Source organism: Cheilinus undulatus, linkage group 8 (assembly GCF_018320785.1).
Source record: "Cheilinus undulatus linkage group 8, ASM1832078v1, whole genome shotgun sequence".
NCBI classification, from domain to species: domain Eukaryota; kingdom Metazoa; phylum Chordata; class Actinopteri; order Labriformes; family Labridae; genus Cheilinus; species Cheilinus undulatus.
Window position 1 is genome coordinate 42,537,655 of NC_054872.1, and position 20,191 is coordinate 42,557,845.

The window sequence follows — 20,191 nt, forward strand, 5'->3', positions numbered from 1 at the left end:
CTGGTTGTTTGCAGTCATGTAATCCGGATGTCCTGTTAAAGCCAGACAGAGGGCAGGAAGTGACAACGCCAGTTGGGAATGGTTGAAATGAAGGAAGGCTTGTACACTTAACCTCCAGATGCACCTGCACACAGCATCAGAAAACTTCTAAAAACATTTGGTTTGATCCATGCATTTCATGGAAAGTGATTTTTGCTTTTGGAGGTGATCAATATCACAATTGACTTTGTCCTGCAAACGTCCTACTACATGGCTGGCAGGTGAAAGTGCCCAAGCACCTTGAGGCTTCCAACTGTTTCCCAACTACCTTGGATCGAAATAAAATTAAATGACTGTGTCTTCATTTTGCTCAATGTGTTTGCAAGTGTTACTGTTAGCTCAGTCAGTGCCTCTGTTACAAAATGAAATGAAACGTTGCTGTGCAAAAAAAAATCATAAAATGATTTGTAGGCATGTTATACTGACATTTCAAGCTTTCAAACTTTCCGTGTACTAAATGTGCACTACACAGACAATCAAAGGAAATCTGTGGACAAGAGTTTTCATTTAAAACTAAGCAGTTAGTTACATGGGTGTCCACCTGGATTGAATGGAAGAGATTGTGTGACGTCATATACAAAAGGTCATGACATGATTTTTCTTGAATCCAAACTAGATCCAGGAGGCTTTTTTAGTCACCAAACTGGCACAAATTCATTGATAGCTTGTGTGATTTTTCTCTGAATGCAGCAAAATCAGTGCATTAGTGTTGTCTGAAATATTGAAGTCCTGTCTGCAAAACAAATTTAGCTTTTTGGGTGCTAAAAAAGAACCTTGAACCTTGAAATGGTGTGAAAGTGTGGCCATCAGCAAGACTGAACTTAACAGCTCACATGTATGCTGCACTGCTGGATGCACTTGTTTGCTTAAATGAAGAACTTTTTATTAGAATAATAAATTCATACTTTTGTGGTGTGTTTGTTTTTTATGATTGCACTGTGATAACAATATAATGAATTTGTATTGTGCAGTTCTAAATGCCACTTAATCATTTTTTAAAAAAAGAGAGATGATTTCATTATTGATATGCAAATTTCTCGGTTATAATTACAAGATCTGGCCATGTGTCAGAATCTCTTTATATGAGCAGGCTGAGTCATTATCTCTTCCATTCTGACCATGTTTGATAAGAAATACACTCTCATATATGAGTTTGTGTGTTCACTAGTATATCTTTCCAGTATGACTCATACAGAAGGTGGGCTTGTTCAATATAAGAAAGGGGGCGAGTTGGGAGCATGAAATAAAAAGCAGAAAAAGGAGAGAAGCGCCTGAGGACACAGCAGCAGTGCCAGCATCATCACGTAGTTTTGTGGTCTCAGCTGTTCAATAACCTGAGTGTAAGTCTGGTGCTACATCAAGTATGAAAACAGTTTCCATCCTCGACATGCTCGACAGAAACATTTGACAGAAACAACTGCAAAACTGGCAACATCATCATCACCACCACAGAGCAGAGAAATGCTCACAGAGCCGGCTAGAGTCAGACATCTCGAGCGTACGAGCGAGCTGAGGAATGCAAACAGCAACACTCTCTGATCTTCAAAGCTCCCAGGTATGTTGGCGGACAGATGGCAGTCAAACCCAGACACGGGGACGGGTCAGGGACGGGGCAAGACAATCAGAGGGACCACACACACTAAGCAGACAAAATAAGAAGGGTAGCAGGGGAGGAACAAAAGAGAGGAAGAGGAGGAGGAGTGGGGAGAGAGAGGACAGCTCGGGCCGTCGCACGGACTCGACGAGAGGAGAAGCAGTCTCACAGACCTGATCAGCGAAAATCCTGGTTTTTGGCTCAATGATGGGTCCTCCCCTTAACTCATCCTCCACAGCCATGAGTCTTGGAAACAGAGAGAGGGAGAGAGCGGGGAAAAGGGAGGGGGGTGACACAAAAAGAGGGAGGATTATATTGAATTCAAGGTGATACTTGTTAAGAAGTTGAGCAGATGCTTCATTAGCATCAGTCCCAACTGAAACACAGTGATAAGATGTTTGTTACCTGTGTCCCAAACCTGATAGGAAGCTTAATCTTTAACAGCTGCAGTTACCCAAGTCATGTTCTCTGAGGCGCGGCAAATTTTCACTGGTAGAGCTTTTCTTTTTCTTCTCGCTCCCACGGGATTCATCAAAGCATTTTTACCCAATTTGAGCCGTTTTCAAGGCGCAATTACGGCACAACATGGACAATTACTGTGGGCTATGTGAAGTAAACGGTTCAGTAACACATCCCCGATCATCCCCAGGGAATTGCCCATCTTATGTAACATGGACTGACCAAGGCACGGTTGGAAATCCTTTGACTAATCATTTCAAAGACAGCCCTTGCAGATAGGAGCAAGCTTACTAATGCAGTTTTTATGAGGCATAGCACAGCGCAGGTTCCCCAGCTCTCGCCATTATCCATCCAAGGGTTGAGGATTTACTCCAAATAGGGTCATTCAAGGATACTTCACACAAGGTTATCCTGCAGAGGCTGAACTGGCTGAAGTGTGGCTATTGTTACCGTGGTGATGAAGCCAAAAAAGACTCCAAGTCGCCCTTGATTGAAAGATTTCATTTGATTACTTTCATGATTTCCCAGCAGGATAAACATCCTGGCAATTTAATATGTATACTGGAATATAATCCCTTTATAATGCCGCTCAAACAGAGTAGCATTGCAGTTTTATGTCAATATATCTGGCTTCAATATCCAAAAAAGATTGTGTTCTCATTGGATGGCTAAGCCAATCAAACACTTGCAGAAACACTGAATTGCAACCATGTTTTAGTGCAGAATAAATATACTAATGTGTCACTCAAGATGATTTTAAGCACATTTATATTGTTTTATTCAACACAGAGAGGCACATGTTGGACAATAAAGAACGAAAATCCACAGGTGAAGTTTCAAACAGAAGCGTTTGGATGTTTTATTCCATAAATAATGTACAGTGTTGATTTCTTTTTTACAAAAAAGAGAAAAAAGGGAAAAGAAAAGAATCGATCATACTGCAAAGCACAGACAGAAATATAAGCACTGTCCCAAAAACAATGGAATGTAACATGGGCATACAGCATTAAGATTTCGACATGACTCCAAGAGGCAGACAATGATTCATGTGGGTGATATGTTACAAAGAAATCAAAGAAATTTAAGCTTTTTCCAATATTCAGCTGTACTTCAAGTAGTGTGCTTTTGAGGTCAAGTCTTACATGTAGTCCAAACAATGTGTGTATCTACCAACATGAGGTCACAATGTCGGAATATTTTGCTACAGAGAAAAAAGGCAAGGGACAAGTATGAGAAGTTGATGCAAAGTAAACAGAAAGAAACAACAGACCTGCATCAAACAGAAGCTGCAAATACTTTCTTTAGTTTTTGCCAAAAAAATGCAACATTTACTTTTACCCCTCTTTTGACGTAAAACTTACCTTTCAGCATGACCTCGCCGATCCCCGCCCGTCTGATGAACCCACACCAAGAATTATTTGCAACCCTTTGACACAGGTCTGCATAGAAGTGACTGTAAACCCTTGGCTGTTGCTACAAGCCATGTCAATCAGACCAATATTGATCACACACACATCAAGCCAAAACTCATCACCACTATGATTCATTTGCAAGATTTAAAACAGAAGTTTTGCCTATACAGCCTATCAATATATACTTTGCTACAAAAGAGAGGCGGAAATACTGACACCAGAATCTTATCTATATCTCTGAAAAGGAAAAATAAATAATGTAGATGCTCTTTAATATCATATTTAAAGAGAAACTAAACCCCAAGACTACTTTTCTGCTGAAAACTATCCGTATACGAGTAGTGAGTGGTGCTGTTGATAAGTTAATGTCTCGACATTTGAGAACAATGTGTGACAGAAATATGCATAGCTACTGCACTCTACAGCTTGAAACTTGGCTACTACAATTTCATTCTCCTATTGGTTGATCTGGAAGCACTGTAGGTGAGGTATGAAGGTCCAGCTTTTGCCACCACAGAGATTATCAACTTTTCATTGATTTTTAATGTATAGCTGTAACTTGGGGGTAACAGCGGCCTCCACCTATTAGCGACGTCACTGTTTCACTCTAGGATTGTGGATAGTGAAGTTCTCTTACCCTACATTGTGAACAAACCACGTTTTTATTTAAAACGAGGTTGACAGCACAGGAGTTTGTGTCTTCTACATCAGTGTGTCTCATCTGATTCAGGACCCACCACAGCTCACTTACTGAGAAATCATGACTCAAAATTAATTCAATGCAAATTTTTGTAGTGTGGCCCTGAACTAGTCCACTAAATAATCCTTTGACAACATATGATTTAGGTTGTTTCCTAGAGGTCATATCATCATGGTTTGTTAGCCCAAATTAATGAGATAAAAATTGGCAAAGAAAACAATCACATTCACTTGTTAAGATGGGAAATCAAGTAAATTGAAATGCTGATGCATGTCTGCTTCTGCACATCATGGAGTTTTACCACATCTCTCCCAGGATTGGTAATTTCTGCAACTATTTTAAATTTGGTCTTAGTCTTATTTTTTTAGACTAAAATGTCATTGGTTATTTCCACACATTTCATCAAGATCAAGAATATTATAGTGAAATAAAACAAACTAAATACCTAAAAAACAAATGAAATAAAATCATTTTAGCTAACTGAAGCCAAATAAAAAACTGTGCTTTGCAAAAAAACAAAAACTATATCTGCATTGCGTATTACAAAAAACTTCACACCTGAGTTGATTGCAGTCCAGGTACTATGAGTTGGGAACTTGGGGTACTGAAGTTCCAATGGGCTTCCATGTCAGAATTACAACTTTAGGGGGCATTGATGACATATCTGACTTGCATCTTGGAATTTCAAAGTTCCGAATCAACTGGAATGCACAATTGTGCCTCCTCCCTCTGCCCTCTCCATGACCTTCTGAAGTTGTTTCTGAAAATTCGACGGTAGATGCACCTCAGCTATAACTCTGGGGTTTAGTTCCTCTTTAAATGATACTGTAGCTGCATAAGGTTAATGACAGTACTGTCTTTAACAGCTATTCTGATCACCTTGTCAGCGGACACCACCAATAACAGACTGTAGTTCAAAAAGTCATACCAAGCATATACAGCAAAATCATACAGAAAGAAGAAATAACTTGCGTATTGATAAATAAATCAATAAATAATGAATAAATAAATAATATGCATTGCAGTCTTTCATTTCAAATGCAGATCAATTCACAATCACCATAAAGATAAGCCAAAAACAAACCGAGAACTTAGGAACACACTTTGCAGAATAGAAGGTCAAAGAGTCACGTCATTGTTGTCTTGTTGTCTTTGCACTTTACAGTACTCCAGGTCTTTATTTTTCTGTTTAGATACTCTGGATGGCACCTGGTAAAAGCTTTTGGCAGGAGGTCACTGTTTCTTATGTACACAAGATGCATACTACATATGTCAGCAGGAAACTGCACGTGCATCTGCACACACAGCACACGCTGTGGACGTATTGGTCCTATTATTGCGCTTCCTCTGCTAAAAAGTTAGCTATTGCAGGATAAAATAGTTATACTCTCACTCTCAATAGGATTTATATATAGATATATATCATTATTGTTATGGCTCTTGCATCACATACTCTAATAGGCTATGGATTAAAGTTAAAAATATATTATTACTATGACAATAAATACCACTCTGTTCTTGTTTCCTAAAGTGAACTTGCTGCATCTCTGCAGTGTAAATCCATTTTTCATTTGCAACTAAGGGAAGATACACAGGTTATATTCATAATGACCAAATATAATTAAGAAATTCTGACAAAAATAAATGGATAGCCTGTAGCCAACTCATGGGATCATAACCCGACAGAAAATAAATATAGATAGAAGTGCTACAGGTAAAGTGTTTCAGTGGATTTAAACTGAATATGACCTTAAAAATCAACATCTGGCTTTGGTTTAAATTAGGTTGTTGAGAACAAAAAAGTGTACCTGCACTAATGACAGATATTAGATTTGCTCTGAGCTCAAAGTTTATGCACAGAGCATTAAGGCTTCTCTGAAAGGAAATCTCTGACACTTGAGTCATGCTGCTGAGTTTTTGAGTTCTGCAGATAAAAGAGACATTATTTTTCAAGCCTACACAGGAGCCATGAGCTCAGGATCAAATAGGCTCCTTTTTTGCAGAACCCTGAGCTTGTTTGCATCAAGTGAATGTCTTTAAATGCGAAAATCTAACATAAAAGTCAATCTAAGTTGAAAGATAACATAAGGCTATGGTTAACCTTCCATTTCACTCAGATTCTAGAGTCTGATTAGTCTGAAACAACGGCTGGAGGCCGTGTCTTCTTGGCATCCGCTTTCTGCACTCATTACATTGCTCATACATGCATTAATATCTAAAATAAAATGTGTCTTCAATGCATTTGATGACATGATCTGGCTCAGTGAATTGTGAGTTAAACTGGCTTGGAAGCATCCAGATCTGCTACTCATTTCATCCTTGTGTGCTTGGATAATTAAAGACACACAAGTAACCAGTATAAGCCTCAGAGATGTGACTTTCCTGCACACTTTGCTATGTGTGGGCTGCAGCTTTCACGTCAAACTTCTACCTCAGAGAAAAATAATCAATAGTTTGGCTCTAAGTGCTTTAAAAAGTTCCTTTTAATGTGGCATTCTTCCTTTATGCCAGTGTGCTTGAGCTTCATCATTGTCTGTTACTCTCCCCACTTCATATTACACCAAAGCATCAAGATAAGGTAAAAAGGGGAAGAGGCCTCATGTTCACTCTGTAGAAAGATACATCAGCAGTCCATCAGCAAACATGGTTCCCCTTGATTTCAAATGGAAGAGCTGCTTTTAAACCATGTTCTTCCATAGTCCTGCGTCTGAAGGTCCAAAACACTGCTCTGTGTCGCTTTGGAAAGTGCAGACATGCGCCTGAAGTTATTAAATATTCAATCCACTTGTGCCTTTTACATTGCAATCTCACAGGAGAGTCAATTGGAAACTAAGCTGAGCAGAATCGTCTGAAACGATCCCCAGATCCAGTTAAAAGCTGCGTTCATAAAAATAGCAGATAAGTGCTTCAGCACAAAGACTGGGAGGAGGTTTTAAGGGTAGTTTCATATACAAGGTTAGGCCGATAAAGATGATTTCCCATTAAAGACGAGCAGAACTGTCTCTGTCTTCATTCCATGTCTTCTTCCCTGGAGTGGATTAGAAGTGGCAATATTCTCTGTCACAGATAGCCTCCCTTCAGTTGCAGACCACAGACTATCAACAAGAAAACATTGTCCTGTCTTCCTTGCAGAGCCTTTTCTCTTTCTCAAGGATAACAAAATAAATCAAGCTAGATTCGTGCAGCATTGCTAATGTGCAGTCAGACTTTAAAATGCTCAAAGAATCCACAGTAAACATTTGGATTTTCCGTTCCTGAATACAACTGAGATTCAGTCGATATTGCACTCTTTTCCCATCAACTACTTAATTTTACGGTCAATCGATAAAAACTAAAGACTGCACTGGAGAACTGCACCATTACGCTTTCACACAAGCACTCAATAAATTAGGACTCAGCTGGAGGTCTCTGCAGTCGTACAAATATGAAGCTCTTGAATTAGAAAAAAAACGTGTTGTGAGGTTATTAGAGCAGATTTTCTACAAGAAGAGCTCTGAGGACAAATGCAGACTTCTTTGTCCTGCTGTTCCAAAGAACAAACCACGGCGTGAACATGGCCTGCATGCTTATCAAACATGATATAGATCTGTATCTTATAATAGTCTCTCATTTAATTTGTCACTCATTACATGTCTGCTGCTTTGGTTTTCATTACACTCTCTAGCTCTCTGCCTTCCTCTCAGAGCTTCAGTACTTAATAAACTGAAACTACCTCCTACCCTCCAATATCCTCTGTTAGGTAACAACTCCTGTAAACAGACTTATTTTCCAGTATGCAATATACGTAGCTGAGGAGAAAACATTACTGCTTCAAAATAGGATCCCATGTGCTAAAGTCATTTCTGCATTTCTGCCTTCTACTTACTCCTTACAAGTACAATAATGCATTAAACTTTATCTGAGGGAATATGCCACTTTTTCCACAAAGTTAAGAAGAAACTCATTAAGTCTATGCAGCAAAGACGTCAAAATAAACAAAAGTAAAGTCTGTGGCCAGGCGAAGGCCTCCCTATTAAAGAGCACATGACGTCTTAGCTGTCTTTTTGCCCTCCATCCAAACAACAGACTCCATTTACCTGCTAATTATTCCTTTAATTTGGGAGTCTTTCTCCTCTTGCTGTTGCCGTAGCCTCCTCTCACTGTCCTCGAGTCGATTCTGGTACTGAAGTAGGATCTTATTGGTCTGCTGCTCCTGCGTGAGGAGTCTACGCTCGTACTCCTCCAGCTTTTTGTGGGACATCATAAGGCGTTCCTTCAGGGAGTTGATCTCCTCCTCGTACTCGCGTACCTGAGGCACAGAAACGGGAGGATGCTAATTTAGCAAAGTTGCACTCCTCATGAATTCAGATGTTGAACACAAGGGTGTCATATCATTTTACCGATAGCTTTTAAAATTCAAATATGAATAAACTTTTCTCAATCAATGCAGATATTTCCATGCAATCATGAATCAAAACCTCAAAACCCTCTGGTTATGATAGCTGTGTAGTGAGGATGTATTTGACGGACCTTTTTGTGAATTAGTTTTCATTTCAGTAACAGTCATTGCTATGATTCTGTTCAAACACTATTAATGAATTTGGTCCAAATTATTTAAGATTTTATGTATATGTATGCATGCTCTCTCAACATGATTTGTTAAAAAGTCATTCACAAAAAAGAAAAGTTAACCCTTAGAGCTCACAGCTACTTTTTTCCCCATTATGTCTTGTCTGGATGTTTTTTTCTTAAAAAGCTTGTAAAACATCAACCCTGTGGTGCACAGTCAAGCTCTGTACATCCTTTATGCCAAATATGGTGCTACCCACCGAAGAAAGCCAAAGTACATGATCAAGAATGGATTAAAAATGGACAAAAAACATTTACTATCAGATCTAACACCGTGGATTTACTCTTTAAATACCCTGAAAAGTCAATGAAGTTCCAGGCTTGCTGCTCATATTATTGTTTCGTTGCACCACAGATACATACGGTTCATCTAAGCTAGTCAATCATTACACTATAGCTAGGTTTACGATTACACAGTCACATGACACAACTCACATCCAAGGTTGGGCCAACTTTCAGCATGATCATGCATCATTTGTTATGCAGTGTACATGAGCAGAATCTAAGACTCTGGTAATCTTTTTCTTTGCAAACTGTCGGAAGCATCTTAAATCAACATGAAAGCAGCAAAAATGTTGATGTGACTTCCCTATACTCTAAGACCAAACAGTAAAAGGCTGTTAAAAAAAAACAAAGTTGTGTTCACTTAAAATTTAAAACAAATACTTCAGCTCCATTTTTCTGAGTTGATAGAACAAATTTTTAGTTTTAAGTGCTCAATCATTCTAAGATTTTTTTCATTGTGCTCAAATTATTTTTCAATCATCCTTTAATCTGAAGGGTTTTCCCAGAATGCCTTTGGGCATCAGTCACTTTTGCACCATGAGTGAAGTTACTGACTCAGTTAGACAAGACCCATCTGTGGGGAGCTACCAGAATACATGATGGATGGTAAACTGAACATGATGGAAGAGGACTTCCTGGTTTCCATAGTGTAGTTGAAGTTTACTCCACATAAATGTAAAATAGAGTTGATAAAACTTAAAGTACCCGCTACTAAACAAACACATTTTTTTCAGTTTTATAAACTCTCTAAGGCAGGTGTGTCAAACTCAATCAAAGCAGGAGCCAGATTCTGGATGCAGGTCTAACCTGAGGGTCTTTTTAACCATAAACTGTCAACTTCATTTCGTAAAACATAAAATAAAAACTTAACACTGATAATAAATTATTTTGACATTTAAAAAGTTAAAAAGATACAATTAAAGGTTCACAATCTGAGGAAAGTATATCTATTAGTTCAAAAAGGTCAAAACATTAAATTGAAATTGAAAAATAATGTTTTTTTAAAGGCAAATATATTTGAAAGAAAGTCAAAATCATGAGTTTTAAAGGTCAAAATATGAATTAAATTTCTTATCATGAAATTAAAAGCCAAAATATGATTCAACATTTTAAATTGTGAGTCTAAAAGGTCAAACTATGGGATTATGAAGTCAAAGTTTGGAGTTAAAAATATGAGTTAAAATACAAAATAATTGGTTAAAAAGGTCAAAACATGACTTGAAATTTAGAATTATGAATCTTAAAGCTTAAAATATTATATGAGAAGTCAAAAGTATGAGTTGAAATACTCAAAGGATGAAATAAAAAGCCAGAATTCTAAGATTGAGTCCTAACTGTGAGATGCAAAATTGAAAATATGAAATTATAACACAAATTAATTTATTTTCCCAAATTCCTGAGTTATCTAAATGTTTTTACTCCTTACCTTTTCAGATTTTATGACTTAACAAGGATATCTTAAATCATCAGGGATAAGTTTACATTTTATACTTGAGAAAATCTGCAGACCTCATACTTAAGGGCCAGTTATAACAGAAATATGATGTTATCTTGCGAGATGGGTTTAACTGTTCCACGGGACAGATTTGGCTCCTGGGCCTTGAGTTTGACACCCCTACTCTAAGGATTTCTCAAAAAATATTGCCACTACTTAAAAACTTTGACATAATCGGTTTCAACATTTTTTTTTAGTATTTTCAACTTGTTTGGTTTTACAGTGTATAATAAAGGAAAGCAGGAGCTAGGCTGACCCACAGACCTCCAGCTGGCACTGTTATTATTTAGCTGCTAGTTGTGTTTGCTGGTGCTGCTGTTTATGTGTTTGTGAAAGAGTGACCACAAGGGCCTTTCTGTTGTTGTCTACAGCTATCTGAAGAGACAGTAGATTTTACTTCAATCTCTGTCTGTGACACTTTCAAAGGAAACTCCATTGACATTGTCACAGTCCTTCCCCACTCACACTACGGTGTGAGCTCTCAGGCTGTGGCCCACTGTTGGACTATACAGTGTGGCCACAGAAGAGATGTGCAATGATCATTGACTACGACTGACTGTTATAGAGTCAGCTTAAATTTGCGCAGTGTAGGCCCAGTTTAGGATTACCAAAAGATTGTTGGAGAAATGACATTTTCACTTTGTGTGACTGATCAGTGAAATACATTATTCTTTCTTCTGAGGAATGTAATTAATCACAAAAAACACACTGCAGACACCAAACAGCTGTTAAAAAGTCCTGCTCTTCCTCAAAATGATGCACTACAAGCTTAGTGTGAGTTTTGAGTTTGTGAGTAAACTCCATCCTGGAATTACCTCAAACCAGGCTTTGTTTGGACTGCAAATCGGTGCTGGAGCTAAAGAAGTTTTATTTTTCAGAGTCAAACTATTCAAACAGTATTACCTGGAGCCCTTAGCCACCTGCAGGATGTCTGTTTTTTGATGGTTCAACAGGTTGAGAGTTAAGATGCATTGATTTCTTAGTTTATGAATATAAAATCACACTGATGAGAAGGAATCTGCCTCCAAACACTCCAGATTAGAGTGCTTGTTTCACCAAGGCTGATGGTGATGAATCAAACACTGAAAAATAACCATTAGCACTTGGCTGGTGAATGCTGTTTCCCACACTTTTTGAAACCTTTGAATTTAAAGAAATCTGAACACCATCTGCTCAAAAACAACCGATATGAGTCAATATCCCTGAGGTTCTTCATTGAAAGGGCAGATCTTAAACATTAGAGTAATACCCACCCTGTCCATGCGTGACTCATCCATGCTCTTTGAGTACTCCTTCAGTTTAAACTCCTCACGGTCGATCCGCGAACTCTCGATGTCGGCCGACAGATGAGGCATGTTGGAGACCCAGGCCACTGTGCGCTCGTTGGCCGACGGGGGATTAAGGGTGGATGGAGACTGGGAGCCCTGAGGGAGAAAGGCCAGCAGACTGAATATGAGAACATGAGTTCTTAATGAGATGAGAGTCAGTTTTATAACAAGCAGAAGTGCCTCAGAGTTACATTAGTTCAAATAATTCGAGCATGGCTGGACTCTGGTGGGACTCTGGCCTTTATTCCTCACAGTGTTAGTGATGTGTGTGAGTCAGCGAGCGCCACATACAGACATTTAAAAGCCCTCCACAGCATTAGACATCTAACAGACATTGTTGCAGCAGACAACAACAGAGTGCTGAAGGGAAAAATAAAGAATAAAGAGAATACTTGGTTGTTTATTTACAAGCCCACAGGAATATTTCTTCCCACTGGGGTATATTTCATGATTTTGTACATTTTTGTTCATGTTGTGTTTTCTTTTGCACAAACAAAAAGTTAAACCGAGGACTTGGTGCATGCAGACGTTACCTGTTTAGCCATGGAGGGTTTGAGCAGGTGTTGTTGCGATGGCTTTGTCTGTTGCTGTGGTGACTGCTGGGTGCTCTGACTGGTGGTTCCTTGTGGACTGCCACTCTCCCTGACAGAGCTCTGCTGGTGTGGCAGGCCCGGGGCCGTGTTGTCTTTGACCGACAGCTGCCGGGAATGCTGCCTGCCGCCGTACGCCGACTCTGGGGACTGGAGGAGGTTTCCGCTCTGTGGTCGTGTTTTAGCGGGAGCAGCAGGTGCAGCGGCCGCGCTGACCGATAGCTGATGGGAGGTCTGGGACTTCATTCGCTGGGAGGAAGGTGGGGCAACAGAGCTCTGGCGCACTGGTTGGACGGTAGAGGGGGGCGTGGTGGCCAGAGAGGAGTGGGAGGTGCCTGTCTGGGAGGCCATGCCCATCATTTGCTGTTGTTGGAGGTTATCCTTTAGACCAAAAAGATGTGAGAAATAATTATTTCATTCTTGTTCCAGTCGTTTTTGGGGTAGAGGATGCTTCTTCAGAAATTAGTGGGACTGAAACTTATTGAAGCTCTGAGAGAATATGCAACCATGAATATCATTTTACTCTGTTTTCCTGTGATAGCAAGACAGTTTTGGTTGCTTGTTCAAGATTTTGATGAATTTCAGTCATTTTCTCATGATCTTGTTACCACAGAAAAAATATCTATATCAAGAAAACAACAAAAAAGAGCGAAGATCATGACAAAAACAACCTTGATGCTGTTATCACAGGAAACGTAATAAAATAAACTGTTTGCATGCTCTCTTAGAGCTTTCACAGAAACACTGATGGACTCAGAGTGGGGCAAGGGGGTCAAACGCCCATCTTAAAGTAATAATGTTTAAAAGAAAGAAGTGCCCTTTTGGATGCCTCTTTGGGGCCCTCTGAATAAGCGAATTTGAAGATATGCACTCTACAGTGCCCTCTAAATGGCCAGCTGGAAAATTGCCCTCTATAATGCTGTCTAAATGGACAAAATTAGACAAATATTCCTCCTTGGTGCCATCTAATCAAACAAGATTTGGAGATTTTTCCTCTAAGGTGCCCTTTAATTGGAAAAAAAACTAAACCATTGGCCTTTTAATCGACAAATTAGAAAAACTTATTTAAAAACTTAACATATTTAGTGCCCTCTAAATAGACAAGTTTGACAACTTGTCCAATGGTGACATGTAAACTGAGAAAATCTGACAAATATTCCCCCTTGGTGCCCTCTAAATGGACAAAATTAGACAAATATTCTTCTTTTGTGCCCTCTAAATGGACAAAATTAGCTAAAAAGCCCTCTTTTGTGCCTTCTACATTGACAAAATTTGCAGATTAACCCTATAGTGCCCTCTAAATGGACAAAACTGGACAAATATTCCCCCTTGGTGCCCTCTAAATGGACAAAATTAGACAAATATCCCCCCTTGGTGCCCCCTAATAGAGAAAATTTGCACAATAGCTCTATGTAGGCCTCTAAATCTACAAAATTAGAAAAATATTCTTCTTAAATGCTGTCTAAATGGACAAAATTTGCAGAATTGTATTTTCTGGTGCCCTCTTAATGAACAAAATTTGACAATTTGCCTTCTTTGATGCCAACTAAATGGAAAAATTTGACAATTTGCCCTCTATAGTGCTCTCCCAATGAACAAAATCGCCTAACAGCCCTCTTTAGTAATCCTCTGAATGAACAAAATTGCTGAATAGCCCTCTTCTGTGCCGTCTAAATGGACAAATTGTCATAAATAGCTCTCTATGACACATGTCTAAAAGTGGGGAAAATAATAACGTGCAATAAGTTTCCATAAGTTGATATCAAGTTGACTTATTACAACTATATATGTGCTGGTGTCCAACAAAGGCACCTACTGTATGCAGACGCCTTTTATTCAATTTTTGCCCCTTCCCCTCAAACATCCGTGGACCACCAGTGCACAGAAATCTTCCATGAATACTGATCTCACTTCAATAAAAATGTAAGAGGCTTTAAGGTTGCAGGGGATGTTATTCACAATCAAACCCAATCCCAAAAAGGCCAGTTTCACTGATTGATCAATGACTTAAGTCTTATCAAAAACATAAGGTAATTTATCATATTATATATGTGATTATGAGGGATAACTGTGTGGCACTTTTAGCACTTATTGCAAGCTATAAAGTTTAAGTACATAATTCTTTTTACTTAATAATCTATGAAGCGTGTGCTTGCTTATATCTTAATGATCGACACAGCAGGTTTCTGCATGACATGGTTCTGGGTTGCAGCAAAAGTTGAGCCAAGTTCAACTTTTTACTGCCAGAGTTTACCCTGAGAAGTCGATGGTGTGGCCTTGTTTAATATAATGAAGAGGAATTTTCGATCTGAATGCAGCTTTACTCCATGTGATCCAGTTTAAGCATGTTACATGAGTAAACAGTGTAAGAGAATTAAAAGGATTTTTACAATCATACTGCAAGATTGTAGTCAAATGACAGGCACAGCACATGACCCATTTTCTATTTAGCAACACGTTACAAATTCTTAGAAAATGGTTAAAGCCACTATGTGTTGGATCAAGATTTTCTGAAGCCAAAGGTGACATCAAGGCCTGAACCAAAAGAGACTCAGTTTACTCACATTTCTGACTAAACATAGAACTAAAGGTTATTGAAGATTTTAGCTTATGAGAGGAATCTTTGCTCACCATCAGTTACCTACTGATAATTAGACAGGAGTTATATTTACTGAAATATTGTCAAATGAAGGCATAACTGCAAAAAGGATTTTAAAAAAGCAATAAAATGGTAACCTTGCAAAGCCAATGGATTGTTCGGATTCCATGTCTGTCATCAGGCAGAGCCATCTTGTGAAGCACCAATCCAAACAACGTGTGCCAGATGGGACAACAGACCTGACCAATCTGCATCATCTGAGGAGAACGGGGCAGTAACTACAGGTGGGTTTACTTGTATTGGAAGCTACTAGCATTAGCTGCTAGCAGTGTGGCATTAGGTTGGTATGTACCTATAGCATAAGGGCAGTTTAATGAAAACTGGACCACATGTTTTATTAAATAAAGAGCAAAGAATAGCAATGAAAGCATTTAATGACGGAAAAGATGTTTTTGCTCTTCTCTTGACCTGCTCCAGCATGGGTTTGTGATTGTTTCATGTGTTGTGTATATACAAGGGATATACAATGGCTGCTGCCACCGACAAGCTCCACCGTAAACTACAGCAGCACCTGTTTGTCAAGCTCAACATGAGCTCTACATGCCTACTTCCTCATTTTGTCTTGCCGCTCTGATTGGCTGACGGCTGGTAAGATTTGAAAGTTCCTCCAATCACAGAGAATTTTTTGAATAGTCCTGCCCTTCCCAAACTCTTTGTATGGGAGCTCTCCGAGATGAATGTGAAATATATCCATGCAATGAAAACAGTTTATCAGGTGTGACAGGCTATGAAGGTGGCAAAAATTCTGAAAGAATCCACAAAATTATCTGCGCTCTCTAGCAACTAGGGTCCAGGAGCCAAATTTCACAGGTGGGGTGGGAGGGAACCAATTTAGATTTGCTTATATAAGCCAAAACCACAGTAACACTCTTTTGAAATACCTCTTTGTTAGCAACAGGTGTGCTGGCCTTTTCTGTCTGGTGTTTTATCATTAGAAACTCTGAGAAGTTTCAATATTGGACAGCAATATTTCACTTTTTGAAGGGGTCTTTCGAGTTAACCTGACACAGCAGATAGACTGTTTCACATATCCATGGCATGGGATACATTTCACATCCATCAGGGCAACATGCCATCGACAATGTTTGGGAACTGCAGGGCCTTTCAAAAGTGTCTCAGAGGGTGACAACGTTCTGTCTGTCACATTCATTATAGGCCAGTCAGAGTAACAACAAAATCCAGTAACCTACATAACCCAAGATCAACAGGCAGCCTTCATCATTGTTCACCATCAGTGGAGCCAGCTGGCAAATCAAACACTTGCCGAAGTTGTTTAGTAAAAGATGCTTTCAGTACAGTTCTCTGCTCTTTGAAAGAAATGTTGTCTAGTTCAGACAAAACTGCTGCTATAGTTTTACCCATGCTAATCTCTTCACTTTACAGGCTTGTAGTACAACCGGACCACAACTGCTACCACCTTGTTCTCCTCGACTCTGATACTGATTGGTCCTTAATCAAATTAATTAGCTTGAAGCTATGCAAGATGGATCTGCCTGATGGCAGGCATGGAATCTGGCCAGTCCATTAGCTTTGCATGGTTTACTTTGCAAGAGAGAGATAAAACCAAGTCACAGACCTTTGTCCAAGTGAGGCAGCCTTTTGAGTTAAAGGGATATTTCGGTTTTATTGAATATGGGTCGTATAAGGTACTTGGTTATGGTAGCCACAAAAGATATCAGTCAATGGTGCCTTTTTAAGGAAAGAGAGCTGAGGGTACCATCAAAAAAGCTACACATGGGTGCATGGTCTCTGTGTGATTTAGCCAATTTGAGGTCAAATCAATGTCTGCTTAAACATATGCTATACAGAAAGATTTAAGAGTTTTTTTCTTCGCAAGACAGCCTCAATAAATGGCACTATTTTGTGATGCAACAAATAGGCTACATGTTTTTCAGGTGTTATCCCCTGATGAGCTGTTTTGAGGTCTATACTTGGATTAATCAGTTGGTTGAGTCTGATAATTGGCTTATTGTTTCAGTTGTTAAAGGCATTTAATTGACTCTACATTTTTTGAAATTGAGGAACTGCTGCAGCTCTTTTTGAGTTGTACAAATATTGTTGTATCCTGAGCATCTTTTGGTTTCAGGGACCTCAGATAGAAACAACAATCAACCCAAAAACATCAACTTTGACTGTTAGTAAAAGTCGATTCTCTCTACTTTCTTGTCATAATGTTCCCTTCATAGTGGCTTTAAGATGTCATGGGAATAGTATGAACATACATGTACCTGCACATGCATGGACATCTGCCTGCGTCCATATTCAGCCCTGCTGTAGTCGTCGCTGTAGCTGTGTGAGTGGATGATGCTGGGTTGTCCCAAGTGACCGTCCCTGGTCCTGAGGGTGGATAGGTCCTCACTGCGAGAGAACCCCCCATGGGCGAACTGTGGCAAGTAGGTCTGGTGAGACGGCTCATCTGGGGCGAGGAGCAGGGGCGCTGGGGGCTGGGCGCGGCTGTGCTGGTGGTGGAGCTGTTGTTGAGGCCCGTCAGCGGTCGCCAGATGAAAGAGGGGATTCTGGAAGGAAAGCGGGTATCGCATGGCGGCGGCCTGCTGTTGCTGCTGCTGGGATAGCGAGTCGGTGGTGGTGCCCATCTGGCTCAGCTGGCTCAGCCGGAGGCCACCGGACATGCTGGAGCCGCCAGAGCCAGCTGACAACCTCCCACCGGCCCGCAGCTGGCTGCTCAGGCCCGACCCCAGGCCGCCACCGCCTCCGCTGCTCAGCCCTCCGAAGCTGCCCATGCCGGCGATGGAGGCCTGGGAGGAGTTGAGCATGTCCACCGACTGCAGGTTAGACACGCTGTTCATTCGGGAATCCTGGAGGTCCATCATAGATACGCTTTTATTGACACTGAGCACCTAAATCATAAGGGATATGAAGGGCTAGTGCCCCCCCTGTTATTATGTATGTTAGGTGGCCACGGATGGTATGGGTGAGGGTGGTGCGGGTGTTTTTACCGCGAGGCCTGGATATCGGAATGCCTCAAAGTATTTCCCAGGAAATACCGCTAGGATGAGTTGCGAGGTGATTCAGTGGAAAAAAAGCAGATGTCATGATATACTACAGCCTCGATCACACAATGGCGGATTTATTAAGTATGACTAACATGCACGTCATACTAACCTCACGCAGATAGAGATCAAACTAGTGGATGGGATGATTATTCCCGGGGTAAGTGTGTTAAGACTCACCTTAGGGTCTGGTTCTGTGATATCCGAGCTGCTTGTGCAGTAGGCAGGGCTGGACCGGGCTAGAGGAGGGCGTGAGACGTAAAACATGTCTTTGGAGGATGCTCGATGGGGGTGGTCACGGTCCTGAAAACTCATCTGGGAGCGGGATGGTATGACCCCTCCGGTGGACGTAGGGGAAGGCAAGCGAGTGATATCTATAGAGCTGGAGAGGAGCAGTGAGTATGGTCAAAAAAGATCTTCAATTTGCAATGACTTCCTGACTGATCAATAAATTGATCTTCCAGCATCCACATCAACATTTTAAAGCCAATATTTTGTTATATATCATTCTACTGACAGCTTTTCAAATATAAATGATTCCTTATTTCACTGATCTTTTGCAATACTTCTTCTTTTGGGCACCAGTATACAAAAGAGGAGACAAATATAACAGTATACACTGCATTCTAGAAGTTTTATTCTCAATACCATAATTTAGCTACTTCATGGTCTAAGTTTACACTATAAATGATTACCAGAATTTTTTTTTACATCCAGTCAGTATTGGAAATCCAATCATTACTTGGTAAATAAGGCCTAGTAAAGGGCCATCTTCAACAGTTTTAAATTTGAGTCCATGTCAGTTAACCATGCCTCATTATTTTTACGTTCTGCCTTTAATTTCAGATTAGTTTGGATTGGTTCTAATGTTGGTTTGTAAGTTTGGTTTGATTTATTTTTCATGGAAATAATCAGATTTTGTTTAGTTTTTAGCAACTGTATTAGACAGTTTTAAATTTTGTCATACTTAAAGGCAAAAAGGACAAGAAAAAGGGGTGTGCAATACAAAAAGGCTAACATCATACTCTGACTGGACTACAATACACAAAAGACAAACAATAAAGGATATGTGCCACTTCTATGATGGACTTTGGTCCAGTTCTGTTTGGTATGGTATGACATAATGTGTGTTTCTGCTATAGAAAGTTGGAAAAGGTACAAAAATATCCAGCCTGTACTGTCCTACTTCTATGGCATCCTTTTGTCAGGGAATCAAGTGTATCATTCTGGCCTACTAAAGGGGGCTAGACACACTGCAGACCTTTTGATTGGTTGAAATAATCTTCTTATACTTATCTTATACTTTCTGTGCAACAGCACTAAAAATGGATACCAAGCATGCCATGTTTGGTACTCAGCTGAGCAGACTTTCCCCTTTTTAAATAAACACCCTACTACTACAGTAGTACTACTGCAAAAAAACGATATATACTATGGAGCAAACAGTTTGGGATTTTTATTCGTTTCATTTTTATTTAGTTTATACTTTTTTGTTAAATGTTCAGTTTACTTTTAATTTTGTAAAAACGTTTTGTTTTAGTTTATTTTTTATAAGTTTAAGTGGGTTTTTTTGTGGGGGTTTTTTTGTTGTTGTTTTTTTTTAATAATGCAGGATACATGTTTGGGAGCGAGAGCCAAAAAGGCCTTAAAAAGTAAACAGCATATAATTTAAAATAATGCACACACACATTTAAACATACTGCTTTTAACTTTTGATATTATTTACCCAAGTTTGATATTTAAATGCAAGTAAAGACATAAAATTAATCACTGTGTGATCATCTTCAGTGAATTCAATTTTGTTTTATTTTAGTTAGTTTTTCTAAGCACAGATTTAAGATTAGTTTGTTTTTTTTAAAGCTTAGTTTTCATCTAGTTTCAGTTAACTAAAATGATTTTAACATTTTAGTTTTAGTTATCTAGTTAGTTTTAGTTAACTGTAATAACCTTGGTAGTGTTTTTTTCATATGCGAATGACTTGAGAGCTAGCAATTTTATCTAAACAGGAGAT

General features: G+C 39.4%; 1 protein-coding gene across 10 annotated transcripts in view; it reads right to left on the minus strand.

The window, feature by feature from the left end:
- The window catches only part of syngap1b (synaptic Ras GTPase activating protein 1b), a 319,808-nt gene that overhangs the window by 28,950 nt on the left and 270,667 nt on the right, over positions 1-20,191 (minus strand). For 6 of the 10 annotated variants that reach the window (XM_041793457.1, XM_041793456.1, XM_041793464.1 and 3 more), the window contains 6 exons: positions 18,361-18,562; positions 17,398-17,985; positions 12,454-12,891; positions 11,846-12,016; positions 8,281-8,492; positions 1,807-1,879 (listed from right to left, as the gene is read on the minus strand). In XM_041793457.1, coding sequence (XP_041649391.1) covers positions 1,807-1,879; positions 8,281-8,492; positions 11,846-12,016; positions 12,454-12,891; positions 17,398-17,985; positions 18,361-18,562 — 1,684 coding nt within the window. Of the gene's footprint in view, positions 1-1,806; positions 1,880-2,979; positions 7,233-8,280; positions 8,493-11,845; positions 12,017-12,453; positions 12,892-17,397; positions 17,986-18,360; positions 18,563-20,191 lie in introns of those variants that run through there. The other 4 variants (XM_041793462.1, XM_041793461.1, XM_041793458.1 and 1 more) reach the window with 4 other exon arrangements.